This window comes from Theropithecus gelada, chromosome 12 (genome assembly GCF_003255815.1).
Source record: "Theropithecus gelada isolate Dixy chromosome 12, Tgel_1.0, whole genome shotgun sequence".
NCBI classification, from domain to species: domain Eukaryota; kingdom Metazoa; phylum Chordata; class Mammalia; order Primates; family Cercopithecidae; genus Theropithecus; species Theropithecus gelada.
The window spans coordinates 106,873,875-106,888,179 of NC_037680.1; the positions used below are offsets into that span (position 1 = coordinate 106,873,875).

The 14,305-nt window shown below is 44.4% G+C and overlaps 1 protein-coding gene across 1 annotated transcript in view; it reads right to left on the reverse strand.

Annotated features, from left to right (window-relative positions):
* The window catches only part of SP110 (SP110 nuclear body protein), a 49,259-nt gene extending 38,143 nt beyond the window's left edge, over nt 1-11,116 (reverse strand). Inside the window, 7 exon segments of the mRNA XM_025404055.1 lie at nt 958-1,035; nt 2,490-2,573; nt 3,367-3,450; nt 3,781-4,047; nt 5,955-6,123; nt 7,777-7,924; nt 10,881-11,116. Coding sequence (XP_025259840.1) covers nt 958-1,035; nt 2,490-2,573; nt 3,367-3,450; nt 3,781-4,047; nt 5,955-6,123; nt 7,777-7,923 — 829 coding nt within the window. The 5' untranslated portion in view covers nt 7,924; nt 10,881-11,116.
* Between the last annotated feature and the right edge of the window lie 3,189 nt (nt 11,117-14,305).

The window sequence follows — 14,305 nt, forward strand, 5'->3', positions numbered from 1 at the left end:
AGGAGAAAAGGCCAGTGGACTGGTGATCCAAATGAGGTTGAAGGAACTTTAGAGGAAATAATAAATAAATAAGAACAGAAAAACATGTTTTTGATTCTTTTTGGTTTGTTTGTTAGAATTGGACTGGGAAAAAGAGTGATCAGAGGTTGAATGATAGCTACAGAAGGAGAAAAGCTCAAGGATAGGTATCAAAAAAGGAATTCTGAAATTAACTGTTGGGAAATCGAGCCAGATGTGAATGATGATAGGGTCTATAGGTTGCCTTTGGATATGGGAGGCCAAGAATTGGTGGAGGAAAAAGTCATGGAAAATGAGAAGATGAAGGATTTGAGGGGCCAGAGTATTGGATAACAGAGTTGTCTGTTATCCATGTGTACCCTGAAGGCATCTAGGATGATGCTGTGACTTGAAATGACAGAAAAACAGCCTTTGAAAGGATTATTGGGGAAATTATTGGATGATATTGATGATGAGTGAGCAAACATTTTAATTGAATGGTTAAGCCTCAAAGGAGAGGATCAGGGAGGCAGGGGCTGGATGGGGTCAGTAGGCAGCAAAGGATGGACATCTAACCTGCCTCTCACCATGAGGTGTGAGTGATGGATGGCAGAGAATGCCCAGCCATGTCTTAAGAGGAAGTGGGTTCCTCTCTGGGGAACCAACTTTCAGTTAAAGACGGAAGTGCAATTAACACAGAAGTTGTGAATATAGGAGATTGATTATTTTCAGAAAAGGCAATTCCAATGGCATATTTCAATATCCCCAAATGCCTTCTGGTTTCCTGATAATTTTCATAAAGGCCTTTCTGGAAGATGCAGTGAATGGAAATAGCAGAAACAAACTGCGTGTGGCATCAGGACTGTGGTCACATAGTGGTGCTCTTGACAAGACACAGAAAAACAGAAAGCAACTCAGAATTCACCCTTCTGACCTCTACAGGAGAAATGCTTTCCTTACCTTTCTTGTTTGAAGGTGTGCTGGACACCTCCTGGGGCTTTTCTGGGTCATTTGGTTCTGGAGAATCATCTCTTATCTCTGACAAAAGAAATATAAGTCACTTCAGAGCTCAGATCCAGTGAAGAGAAAGTGCTGAGGGAAGTCAATGGAAGAACTAGAAAAGTAGAAAGTACATGCAGCCCAGGGCTGGGAAGCTGCTAGCCCTAAGAATTCCCTGGCTCTGTCTTGATTTTTACTAGCTTGTGGTTATTATTACCTACGTGACCATCACAGGGAACTCGGGCACAACTGCCCCACAGCAGAGGCTCAGTCTGATCCTTTTAGAGAGATTATCTTATGGATGGAAGAGAAGTGAGTGAAGAGGGTACAATGAATGGAAATTGCAGAAATAAACTGTGCTGGGTATCATGACTCTAGTCACTTAGTTGCTGCTCCCAGCAGCCCTTGCTCAAGGAATGAAGCTGAGAGCGGAAAGTGGTGACATTGAAATCTGATGTCCACGATGGAGGGGAATGTCTTTGCTGTATGAAAAATACATCTTATTGCTTTGATGTCTATGCACGGATATTCTTTAACTGCTCTATCTGTGGTTATTTTACTTGGAGAAATAGCAAAGAAGGCTCAGTGCCTTATATATTTCTGTATACAAGGATTGTTTGAAGAAAGCAGGAGCAAGCTTGTGCTTGCTAGCACCTGTTAACAGCAAAGATATATAAAGCTCTGCTAGCTTTTGCTGCACAAAGAAAGACAGAGGATTTGAAGCCATTACAAATAAAGGCCCATCTCACATAAAGCTGTCACCTTTTTCTTTACACACTGCTATGAGATTGGTCTCAAATGCTGGCCTGCGTAGGAATAGGTGACTGAGGCAGGTAGCAAATGGTCATTACACCTTTGGAATAATTTATTACCTTTCAAATTATATTAGTAATATCAACTCTTAAACTCCAAATGATATAGAAATGACCAGGGTTGAAAGTGAAGATTCCCCACCATTAGGTTGGGGCTTGGAAGGAGGACCATCCATGTCTGCTGCACCATCACTATTAAGGCCACACAGTGTTTTTATTCATTTTCTTTGCATTGACAGAGCAGTTTTGAGCACTGCTTTATTGAAGAGGCTCAGAAGAGTGGCTCCGTCAAACAGTCCAGCCTGACTCAGTTCCCTGTGCTTTCCCCTGGGGTTCCTGCCACAACCCCTTGTGGCAGGTGAATGTTTCCCTTTCAGGCACTTTGTGGTATTTGGAGTCCAAGCCTACAGGTACTGGTGGGGCTCTGTCCATCATCATCTGTGGCCCTATCCAAGTCTACCTTTTCCAGACTTGCCTCCTTTGCCCTCCCCCAGGGACTCTGTATCCATTCAAGGGTCAGATCTCCTGCCTGTTCAAGCTCCCCAGTGCTGAGTGAACTGGAAGCTGGGCCAAGATTGAGAGGCGGGAGGAGAGCCCCCTCCCTAGAAGATCTGAATGGCCTTTCCTCTAGGTAGACACAGAAACAAAGGCAAGATTTCAGGTTGACTAAACCAAGATTACCTGGCATAGAGCCCAACGGAGAGTGGGGCATCTCTTGGGAGTCTTCTTTATCTTTTATTTGGGAGATCAGGTCGTCACTGGCTACTGAACGGAGGAAGAAAAAGTTTCAGATCTCAGGAACAGCAAGCAGGGACCAGAATGAGGAGGAAAGAGAATGCTCTATTCCAACAAGTAAAAATGACAGGGTAACTGAGCAACCAAGGCCTGGGGAAGGATGGGATGGAGTGGGAAAGTAAGCAACCATTCACGCTCAATTAGCCACTTGTTCTTCCATTGCTGTTAGCTTCCTGATTATGTTAACCTTTTTGGATGGTAGGTATTAGAGGAGTAGATGAAATATTATTTGGATCGAAGAGGAACCCTCTTCTCAGTACTGGAGAGCTTGGGATCCATGATATCATTTTTGACAATGCCCAATATCATACCATTCTTATATTTAATGTAATTAAACTCCATTATGACAATGGTTTGGGGAGGGCAAGTGATACAATTTTAGAAGCTACATATCAGGTCTAGCAGACCTGTAGACATTTTATCATCTTTTCTAGTAATTTTGATCATTGCTCTTAGAATCCAAACCACATAAAAATGAAGAATGTTGAAACTCAAAGGCCCCGATAATCAGGTGGGGGTGAGGAATCAGCTAAGGGTCACTAGTGTGAGTGTTACACAGGTTACTTGTCAATTCAGAATGGTGTTTTGGTTGTTGGTTTGTTTTGCATTACTGCATTGGTGAATTGGCCCCTTCTGTTTCTTTTCCTTTGTCACGCCCAGTTCCTTTTCCCATGGTTCCCACCATAGCCTATTGGTTGGCAGATGCATGTTCTCCCTTCACAGCCACCCTGAGCTAAGCTGTATCAGCCCCAGTTGGTATTACCTGGCACAGTGCTAGCGAGGAGGCTGGGCATCTCTTCTGAGTCGTCTTCCTCATTCATTTTGGATGTCAACTCATCATTGGTCACTGAAGGAGGAAAGGAAATTATTACAGATTACAGCGACTGGATGACAGGGAGGAGGGTGAATGTTAAAAGTGCCTGGAACAGATAGAGCATCAAGGCACAAGGGCAGTGGGTTGGAATGTCCCAGGTGTGGGAAGCAGGTGTTCTAGACTCTAGGTCTTACCCACTCCCTGGCAATGCTCATAGTCCCTCTTGAAAAGGGTCGTGTATGGGTAGGTGGGTGCAAGAGAAGAACTAGGACAATAAAAGTCAGGACGCTGGGATTGGAGGCAACATGGCACAGGCACCTTAGGCTGAGGATATACAGGTGTTGGATGGGATCTGCTTCTCACCTGGAGTGCTTCTTCCTTCCTGGATGAGTCCAGAGAGAGGCAGGACAGGGTCAGATGGGCTGGGCAACTCACTCAGGATCTCATCGCTTTGCTGCGAGGATGTTCCAGGCTCACTGACTCTTGGCGCACAGGGTGAAGAGCTTGGTTGAGGCGGTTGTGGTGGGGGCAGCGCCAGTGGGGTACGGAGGGAGCTTCCTTCTGCTAGGTCAGTTGGGGCTTCAAGTAGGACTGGTGTGTCTCTGCTCTGCTGTTCATAGGAAGCGCCAACTGGGATTGGTGAAGGGACACACATCAGTACCCTGGAGACTCAGAGTTACTTGGGGAAGGGGATTTCTTAATTCATGCCTTCCAATAGGATGGGGCCATGGAGTTATTCATTGTCCCCCAGGTGCAGAGAACTGACTCATTGTCATCATTATCCATTTGTGGCCCCTTTCTATTTTATTTACCTGGTTTGGGCATTGAATGCCACAATAACTGCATCTAAGCCCCGATCTAATACCAAAATGGTTTCACACAGAAAAGTTGAGTTTGGGTTTGTACGCAGGGATTTAATTTTCTTTAATCTTGGTGTCATATGATTTAGTCAATAGTGAACATGCTATAGTTTTAAAAGAGGTCTCTGTTTTAATAAATAAACAGATCACACTTCCCCAAAGCAAATAAGAGAAAACAAAAATTCCTCAGCAGGGTGTATGAGGACATTTATATTCTAGTTTCTGCTCATTTCTGCAGAGTCAGCTTCTGCGGCTTCTATTGTACCCTGTGATCTGGTCACACCCAGCTTTCTCTCCCATCCACAACACCCCAGACCCTTGGCTTTCCACATGCTATTCCCTTGCACGGCTAGTGCTGGGTTTCTCGTAAGATTCTTCTCCATAATTTATTTCAGAAGTAAAATGGTCTCAACCAGTGAATGGAAAAAGGAAAGGAACTTCAAATTTTGGAAAGGGATCCAGAACAGAATCATCAAGTTGAAGATCCTGGAAGATGACTGAAGCTCAGCCAGGTTAGGGGCACATCAGCGTGCGGGTCTCCATGGCTTTCAGGTGTTCTTAGCACAGCCTTTAAAGCCATGCCTCTCCTAATGTTCTCTGTATGCTGCCAGGACAGTGGGCCCTACCTGGAGGTGGACTGGCCCCTTTCACTGTCCCTTTAGCTCAAGAAATCATCTCCCTCTTTAGGGGGAAGCCTTTTGATGGTGAAGTGTCAGAGAGCAAAGGAGGAACTGTCAACAATGGTGATTCCACTAATGAAAATATCACAATCCAATGTGAGCTGGTGGTCCTTTGCTTGTTGTTCTGAGGTAAGTGAACATATGATTTGGCCAGTGTTTTACTTCCAACCTAAAATGACTTTACTGCCTGCTCTCTTTCCCTGGCTGCTTTCTTCCCAGCTCTGCCATGGTTCTTTTTCCTGCTCCTTTATTTATCCAATCTCTTTTCTTTCTCCATGTACTTCATGCTCCATTCTTTCTCAGACCCTCTCTTTCTGCGGCGACATCTGCGGTTCCCTCCCTTTCTCTGTAGCTACTTTTCTTCCCTTCTCTAGCTTTACAATCTGCCTTCCAGCTGTCCCTGTCTGGACTAGTGGTTAAAATCTTGGGCCCTGGTATTGGGAGACCCAAGTAGGACTCTTGCTCTGCCTCTTAACCGACAAGTCATTGTGGGAAAATTACCTCTGGGCTTTAATTTCTCTGTCAATCAAATGGGGATAAAAATGACTTCAAAGGGTTGTTTTAAAGATGACATGAGATACTCAAAGTGTTTGCGATAATGCACCATAAAAAGATACTTAGTATTATCCATCCTTACTCATTTTTCTTCCTCCCTGACTCTCCTTGTCCTTCTACTAGACGTGATCTCTGTAACTTTGCATTTCTGTCACTTTATGCATTCCCTATAGATTGTCCAGTGTGCCAAATTCTATGATTTTTTCCAAATTCATAGCACACGTAAGAAATGTTTATGTCCTCTAGAAATTCATTTTAGAGAGCTGGAATCAGCTTTAGCAAGGGGCTGCTCCTGAAGCTGTACCAATGAGAGAATATGATCCATTCCTCCCCAGAGAGAAAGTGGGGGATTAATATGCCTATTCCACAGGGCTAGAAGTAAACCCCGACTTTTCCCATAGCAACTTTTTAAATGCAAAAAGGACTTGAGAAATCTCATTACCACGTTTGAAGCTTCTGTAAATCGTCACCAGATTGGGATATTCATGCAGGTTAATTTGACTGAACAATGTCACCAGAAGAGACAGGTTAAAAGTCCTCTCCAGTTGGGTGAGAATGTTGTGCACCACTCTGGATACAGGGACCAAATTTCTACAGGCTTCCAGAGATTCCTTAAAAAATGGAGTGAAGGTTTTTATAAACGACTATAAAATCGAATGGGAAGTTATACATTTATGATTTTCTAAGTTTTAAGAAAGCTACCTTACTCTTTTAAGAAGAAATTTAACATAAAATATATAGTCATAGTCACATTCTCTAAGGTAGAGCGGTCACAATTTTACCATGCTTATTTTTGAAACTTTACACATATTTGGATGACTATCAACAAAAATAAATAATTTAGCTTTCTTAAGGTAAGTCTATATTCTGAATCCAACTTTCAGGCACATTTGAGACGAGAGAGAAATCTGAAGGAAGGAAAGTGGAGTTAAAGGATGCTACTATGTAATTGACTCTTTAATGCTCTGGGTAGGATACTTCAGCAGTGGTTCTAGGATGGTCACAGAGGCAATTCTGCTGGTTGCTTGTGAGCCTCTGCTCAGTCTCTCTCTGTGTCTTTCAAACTTGAAATGACCCGAATAGATTCCAGCCACAGAGAAGTCTCCCTGAGAATTTTCCTTGCTGAGAGGATGGACAAAAGGAGAAATATGGCAAGAGAGAACTGATTGCAAATACTTATTGAACATCTACTAGGCTCAGTCAGCAAGTCTTTGGGTACACAGCACTGAATAAGACCAACATAGAGCTGCCTATATTTGGGGGGCAGGGTAGGCACTGTCAGGTGGAGAAGATGGGCATTAATAAACAACAGATACCCATTTACAATTGAGAGTAGTGTTATGGAGGGAAAGCATAGATTGCTATGGAACTGAATAACTAAGAGGTCTTGATGAGATGAGTGGGCCAAGGAGATATATCTGAGGAGCGCTCTCTGGGCTGTGATCTGAAGAGGAAGTTGGGGCCAACCAGACTGAGACTAGGGAAGATTGCTGACACTTCCCCGAGTCTAGGGCTCAATAAATGCTTTTAAAAACCAAAATTGTATAAAAATAGGTCCACTTTGTCCACATAGCATATCTTCCAGTGCCTGCCTGTCTCACATCAGAATGCACTGTGAGCAATATAAGCTGTTATAAATTGGAATGATGCCTGTAGTGAGTTGAATGGTGCCCCTCTCAGCCAAGATATAGCCATCCAGAATCTGTGAATGCGAACTTACTTGGAAAAAGTGTCTTTGCATGTGTAATTAAGTTAAGGATCTTGAGATAAAATCATCTTTGATTAGGGTGACCCTAAATCCAAGTGTCCTCAGAAGATTAGGTTGAAGACTCAAAAGAGAGGTGATGTAGAGATGAAAACAGATTAGAGTGATGTGTCTACAAGGCAAGGAACACCAAGGATTTCCAGCAGCCACCAGAAGCTAGGAGATAGGCAGGGATCGGATTCTCCTCAGGGCCTCTAGAAGGAATCAACCCTGTCAACACCTTGATTTTGGACTTCTGGCCTCCACAACTGAGAGAATATATTTCTGTTGTTTTAAGCTACCTAGTTTGTAGTCATTGTTACATCAATGACACCCTGGAAACCAATATAGCCCCTATGACACCCTCTCTCCTAACCACCCCCACCTTCTGTGATAATGAACACACCCGGGCTGGGCCTTCCAAACTCTGGAAGCCCTGGTGGTTTGTGGTTTGAGACCTTAATAATCAGGCATATTTGGTGGGGGCTGGGCTGCCATGGAAGGGTTCAACATGACTCACCATGTACATTGTCTTAGTGATGATGGAGTTGTCTAGGAGTCCTTCAAAGAAGGGAAATGGCTTGTGTATGGCATAGGCGATCCCCAGCTTCTGGTGCATGAAGTGCTGAAAAAGAGCCTCTTCCATGGCTCTTGTCATGGTGAACATCCTATGGAAAGAGGCATGATAAAAAATAGAAGCAAAGGCCGGGCGCGACGGATCATGCCTGTAATCCCAGCACTTTGGGAGGCTGAGGTGGGCGGATCACCTGAGGTCAAGAGATTGAGACCATCCTGGCCAATATGGTGAAGCCTGCCTCTACTAAAAATACAAAAATTAACTGGGAGTGGTGGCGTGGGCCTGTAGTCCCAGCTATTTGGGAGGCTGATGCAGGAGAATCACTTGAACCCGGGAGGCGGAGGTTGCAGTGAGCCAAGATGGTGCCACTGCACTCTAGCCTGGGTGACAGAGCGAGACTCCATCAAAAACAAACAAACAAACAAACAAACAAAAAAATAGAAGCAAAGACCTTGAGGAATGCGGGGAGCTTCTCTCTGCATTAAATGGGCAGATCTAAAGGTAGGCATTCTGGTCCCAAAGGCATCCTTAGTACCTGCAAAGCAATGTCTGCCTAAAAGGCTCATGGGTATAGGAAACAATGGCAATTCCCAGCAACAATGGAGGCTGAGAGTGACTGAAAATATAATGACAGAATCCCAAGGCGCTGCAGGTAAACATAAGGAAGATATTAAAAGTAGCTAATATTTATAGAGTGTTTCCTGTGTGCCAGATTTTGTTCTAAGGGTTTCATATGCAGTAACTTATCTGATCTTCATAAAACCCTTGTGAGATGGCTCCTATGGCTGCACCTGTTTACACTGTTGAGGACACTGAGACATAGAAAGGTTTAATAACTTGCCCCAGGGTTGCACAACTCGAGAGTGAAAGAGCTGGGAGCAAATCCCGATTCCAGGCTTAGAGTCCTAACTATGTGTTCCATGGCCACATTGATCTGGGTTAAACAAGATGACCCGGGCTGTAGCTGAAGCCATTAACTAGCAATGCTCATGCAACAGGGACCACCCTAAAATGGGTAGAGTCCGGCTGGAAACCTGATAATATTTAGAAACTTTAATAAACCACTCCCAATCTTCAACACAAATGGGCCAAGCATAAATAAAAGCATGAGGGCTGAGAAAGGCATACTTAGTAAAAGTGACTTAACTGACATGTTCAGTGCCACCATTTCATATCTCAGACGTGTGCCTTTTCCCATGACCATGCAGCATTTATTAAAGATTGGCCATTTATGGACCATGAGGAGATATCAATAAGTTATAATGGGAAGAAAATTTATAAATGACATTCTTGACAAATTGTCAAGAAAAGGAAAAGCACTCACAACACATTCAATCAACTTGAGGGTTTTTAACAAACAGAACAAACATGGATTCCATTTTTCCAACTTCATTTTGTGTTGAACAGAAAACTAAATTGTAACTAACAACTGTTTCCAGGGATTTAATCCCAGTGGCAGATTAAGCACCATAGTCTCTTTCTCCTCATTCCCCAATTTTTTTAACTTGGCAGAAAAAAGTACTCATGAAAAGAATAATCTGCAATAGCCCTGGAAAACAAGAAAAGATGCCACTGAGAATCTGTGGTCGGGAAGAAGTCTTGGAAGATAGAGAACAGATAGGAGAGAAATCTACTATCCACAATATGCCTAGGGGAAGGAGATAGTGCAGAGATCAGTGCAAAGTCAGAGAAAGTCAGAATAAACATATACTAAGAAGAGGAAGGGGTCTTGGGGGCTCCTTTTAGAACAATTCATTCTACAGCGGCGCTCAGAACAGGAAGTCTGGAGCTTCCTCATTCTTCGTCTGTCATGAGTCCCAAAGATGCAAGGGAGGCACAGAGAGGTTTAGTAAGTCACACAAGGTATTCAGTGGCAAAGCAGAGCTTGTCTGACTCTAAAATCCTGTTTCTCTCTAGGCAAGACACTATATCTCATATATGACTGTTCAGATTTTTATTATGTAAAGAGATTTTGCAAACGAATAAGCAAAAGACAAACATCCAACTAGAAAATAAAAAAGCAAAATACATGAACAGAGAGTGATAAAAGAATAAGCCAAATGTGCAATGAATATACGATAAGCATCTTAACTAGCTGGTAGAAAGTATAAATGAAGGCTAGGCATGGTAGCTCATGCCTGTAATCCCAGCATTTTGGGAGGTCGAGGTGGGAGGATCACCTGAGGTCAGGAGTTCGAGACCAGCCTGGCCAACATGGTGAAACCCTGTCTCTACTAAAAATACAAAAATTAGCTGGGCATGGTGGTGCACACCTGTAGTCCCAGCTACTCAGGAGGCTGAGGCAGAAGGTTGACCCCAGGAGGCGGAGGTTGCAGTGATCTGAGATGGTGCCATTGCACTCCAGCCTGGGCAACAGAGCAAGACTCCGTCTCAAAACAACAACAACAACAAACAAACAAAGCGTAAATGAAGACAATTTGATAACATATTTGTCTATCAAATTGGCCAAGATAGAAAATAATAGCAATAATCTCAGACACTGTGAGTGGGAAGGTCAACAGGTCCAAATGTTCTGGGGGCTGATTCAGTAATCAGTGTCAAATGCCCTGAAACATGGGCTCCTTTGAATTTCCACTTCTAATAATTTATTTCAAGGAAATAATCATGAGTGTGTTTAGAGAAAATATATAAAAAGTTCACGATACACTAGAGAGGAAATTAAATGTACTCTCATTTTTTCTTTTCCACCAGCTTCCCAAATACCTCTAGTCATTTACACAACGGATAACAGATGAGCCGCCTATTGCCGGCAGCGTAGGATGAGAGCTTAGGTGAGGGTAGAGGGCAAATCTCGGTTCCATTCACAGTAACAGGCTGGACTCTATGGCGAAAAAAAGAGGTGTCAGTGTTCCCTCCATGTGCCCCCTTTTAACAGTCTCCTAATAAGTACCACGTGCTTGAGCTCTGACAGAGCCTCCGAGTTTCAATAGGTGAACTCCACCCTGCAGCTGCTGCCGGAAAGTTAACTGCAGTCGCCTCTGCAGTCGCCAAGGGCGAAGAATAAAGCAGCAAAGACAGAAACTCACCTGAACGTTGAGTTTGTCGTTCCTGCCCCTTTCCAGGGGCTGGGCCCGGGATCACTCCTCGAAGATTGGGAGAGTTACAGGGAGATGGTAGCAGGCAAAACAGGAAGTCCGTGCTTTGACAAACGCAGTGAGGGGCCGGGCTTCAGAGAAAAGAAAAGTGAAAGTTTTCGGAGTTTGCCAAGCAGGAAGCTGAAGGCAGGTCAGTGCCTGCAGCCTCTCTCCACCTCCTCATGGGCGCCTGTGAGGCTCCCGGGACGTCTCGGCAGTTGGGGTTTGGGGGAGGGCGTGCTGCCAGTTGGGATCAGCCCAGAGAGAGGCGTATGGGAGGAGGAGGCATAGGGGTCCAGCCCCAGCGGCAGTGGGAACCGGGAACTCAGCGTCCAACTGCTTCCCTACCCACATCTATTTTCCCATGACTTGTCCTCATTCTGTACATTTTAGGTTGATGAAAATGTTCTCCAATTGGATTGTGGTGATGTTTACGTAACTGAATAAATTCACTGGAATTTATCCAGTGTGTTATCAAACTAACAGCACACGCGAAAAAGAGAATGTGCCAGAAATGCCTAGAATTTGTCAGGATAAGATTATTACATGAAGAAATTAAAATGCAAGGGAACCTGCACATGAACTGGAATTGTGCGGAGGCAGGCAGACCTCCAGGCAGAAAAATGGCTGAGAGCTGGGCAGGTAGTTGGGAGCCTGGAGTCTGAAGCAGAGCTGGGGCCTGCTGATTCCAGAGCAGCAACTCAAGGGCTGGCAGGGACACCCCTTCTCATGCCCCCTTTAAAGATCCCTAATATACATTGACATGTGGGGCCTATGAAAAATCCTTAACTATTGGCCAGGCACAGTGGCTCATGCCTATAATCCCAGCACTTTAGGAGCCCAAGATGGGAGGATTGCTTGAGCCTAGGAGTTTGAGACCAGCCTGGGCAACATAGTGAGACCCCATCCCTATAAAAAATAAAAAAATAAAAAATTAACTGAGTGTGGTGTCATGTACCTTGTAGTCCTAGTTACTGAGGAGACTGAGGCTGGAGGCTTGCTTGAGCCCAGGAGTTCAAGGCCACGCAGAGCTATGATTGCACCACTGCACTATAGAAATCGATGTAACTTTGGGCCAGGCATGGTGGCTCACGCCTGTAATCCCAGCACTTTGGGAGGCTGAGGCGGGTGGATCACGAGGTCAGGAGTTTGAGACCATCCTGGCCAACATGGTGAAACCACATCTCTACTAAAAATACAAAAACTAGCTGGATGTGGTGGCGTGAGCCTGTAATCCTAGCTACTTGGGAGGCTGAGGTAGGAGAATCGCTTGAACCCAGGAGGTTGAGGTTGCAGTGAGCTGAGATCGCACCACTGCACTCCAGCCTGAGTGACACAGCAAGACTCCATCTCGGGAAAAAAGAAAAGAAATCTATGTAAGTTTGATTAAATCAATAATTCTCAAATGTATAGGACCCCCAAGTTCCCCTACCAGGACACCCACAAACTCCTCAGATACAAGATGGCAGACATGGATCTAAAGTTTAAGAAGCTTTGAAACCAAGACTAACTGCACAAGAGCGAGCCCTTCTATGCAGGAACAAACACAGCATATCCCACCCAAGTATGTACAGAATAGCAGACTGGCTTTGCAGGTAATGGCTGTGGGTGAAACAGAGGCATGGAAGACACAGCCAGGAAAAATGCAATGCTGACAGCTGAGGAGAGGGTGCACTGATGCCTCAGCACGCAGTAACATATGGTGCTGTGATGCAGGGGATGGCGGTGGTAAAGGAATTAAAGAATTAAGGTTATTTTATGCAAATGTCACATGTCACTTACCCTCCACATCACCTGGATAGCCCCTTCATGGGCATCTGAGGAGCCTGGCAGCAAGAACTTCTTCCTTTAGATCTCTTCAGAGATATACCAGGCAAATGCAAAACAAACAAACAAAAGTAAAACAGGAGTGGGAAAATAAAGTCAATGTCAAATCAGGCAAAAATTGTTACATGAAAAAAAGACAGCTGTGAATGAGGATGAAAAGATGTTTATTCTAAGCCATATATGCTTGGCTGGGCACAGTGTCTCAGGCCTGTAGCTTAGCTAGCACTTTGGGAGCCTGAGGCAGGCAGATCACTTGAGGCCAGGAATTCAAGACCAGCCTTGCCAACATGGCAAAATCCCGTCTCTACTAAAAACACAAAAAAATTAGCTGGGCGTGGTAGCACATGCCTGTAATACGAGCTACTCAGGAGGCTGAGGCATGAGAATCGCTTGAATTCAGGAGCTGGAGGTTGCAGTGAGCTGAGACTGCACCACAGCAGTCCAGCCTGGGCAACAGAGTGAGACCCCGCCTCAAAAAAAAAAAAAAAAAAAAAAATGCTTGACAATATGGTAATAATGGGAAAACCTTACCTGTTAATTCACATGCTAGTGATTATGTACTGAGAATCTATTAAAATTATATACAATTCTTTTTAGCTCCAGTTTATTGAGGTAATGTACATTTTACCAAATGTAAGTACTACACCAGTCAAGATGCAGACCATTTCTAGGCTGGGAGAGTCGCTTGCGCCTATAATCCCCGCATTTTGGGAGGCCGAGGCAGGAGGATCGCTTGAGCCCAGGTGTCTGAGACCAGCCTGGACAACAGAGCAAGTCCTCATCTCTACAAAAATACATTTTAAAAAATTAATTGGGCATGGTGGTACACACCTGTGGTCCCCGCTACCAGGGAGACAGAAGTGGGAGAATTGCTTGAGCCCGGGAGGTCCAGTCTGGTGAGCAGTGAGAGAGTGAGATCCTGTCTCAAAAAAAAAAAAAAAAAAAAAAAGATACACACCATTTCTGTTACCCTAGAAAGTTCCCTGTGTTCTTTGCAGATAATCCCCTCCTTAAGGCCAGCACCAGGCAACCACTGATCTGCTTTCTGTCACCACAGATTAGTTTTGTGTGTATTAAGGTGTTTTTGTTTGTTTTGTTTTTTTTCAATGAAAGCACATGGAATGCACTTTTGGTGTATGACTTTCTTTTCCTCATCATCATGCTTTTGAGATTCATCCCTGCTGTTGTAGGTCAGTAATTTATTCTTCTTTAGCTGGTATGCTGGCCACCAAGATCTTGCTCATCCTGTCTGATCAGCATGTTGTCACCAGTGTCATCAATCAGTCTGACATTCTTTTTTTTTTTTTGAGACACAGTCACGCTCTGTCATCAGGCTAAAGTGCTGTGGTGTGATCTTGGCTCACTGCAACCTCCGCCTCCCAGGTTCAAGCGATTCTCTTGCTTCAGCCTCCCGAGTAGCTGGGACTACGGGTGCATGCCACCATATCCGGCTAATTTTTGTATTTTTAGTAGAGACGGGGTTTCACCATGTTGGCCAGGATGGTCTTGATCTCCTGACCTCGTGATCTGCCTGCCTCGGCCTCCCAAAG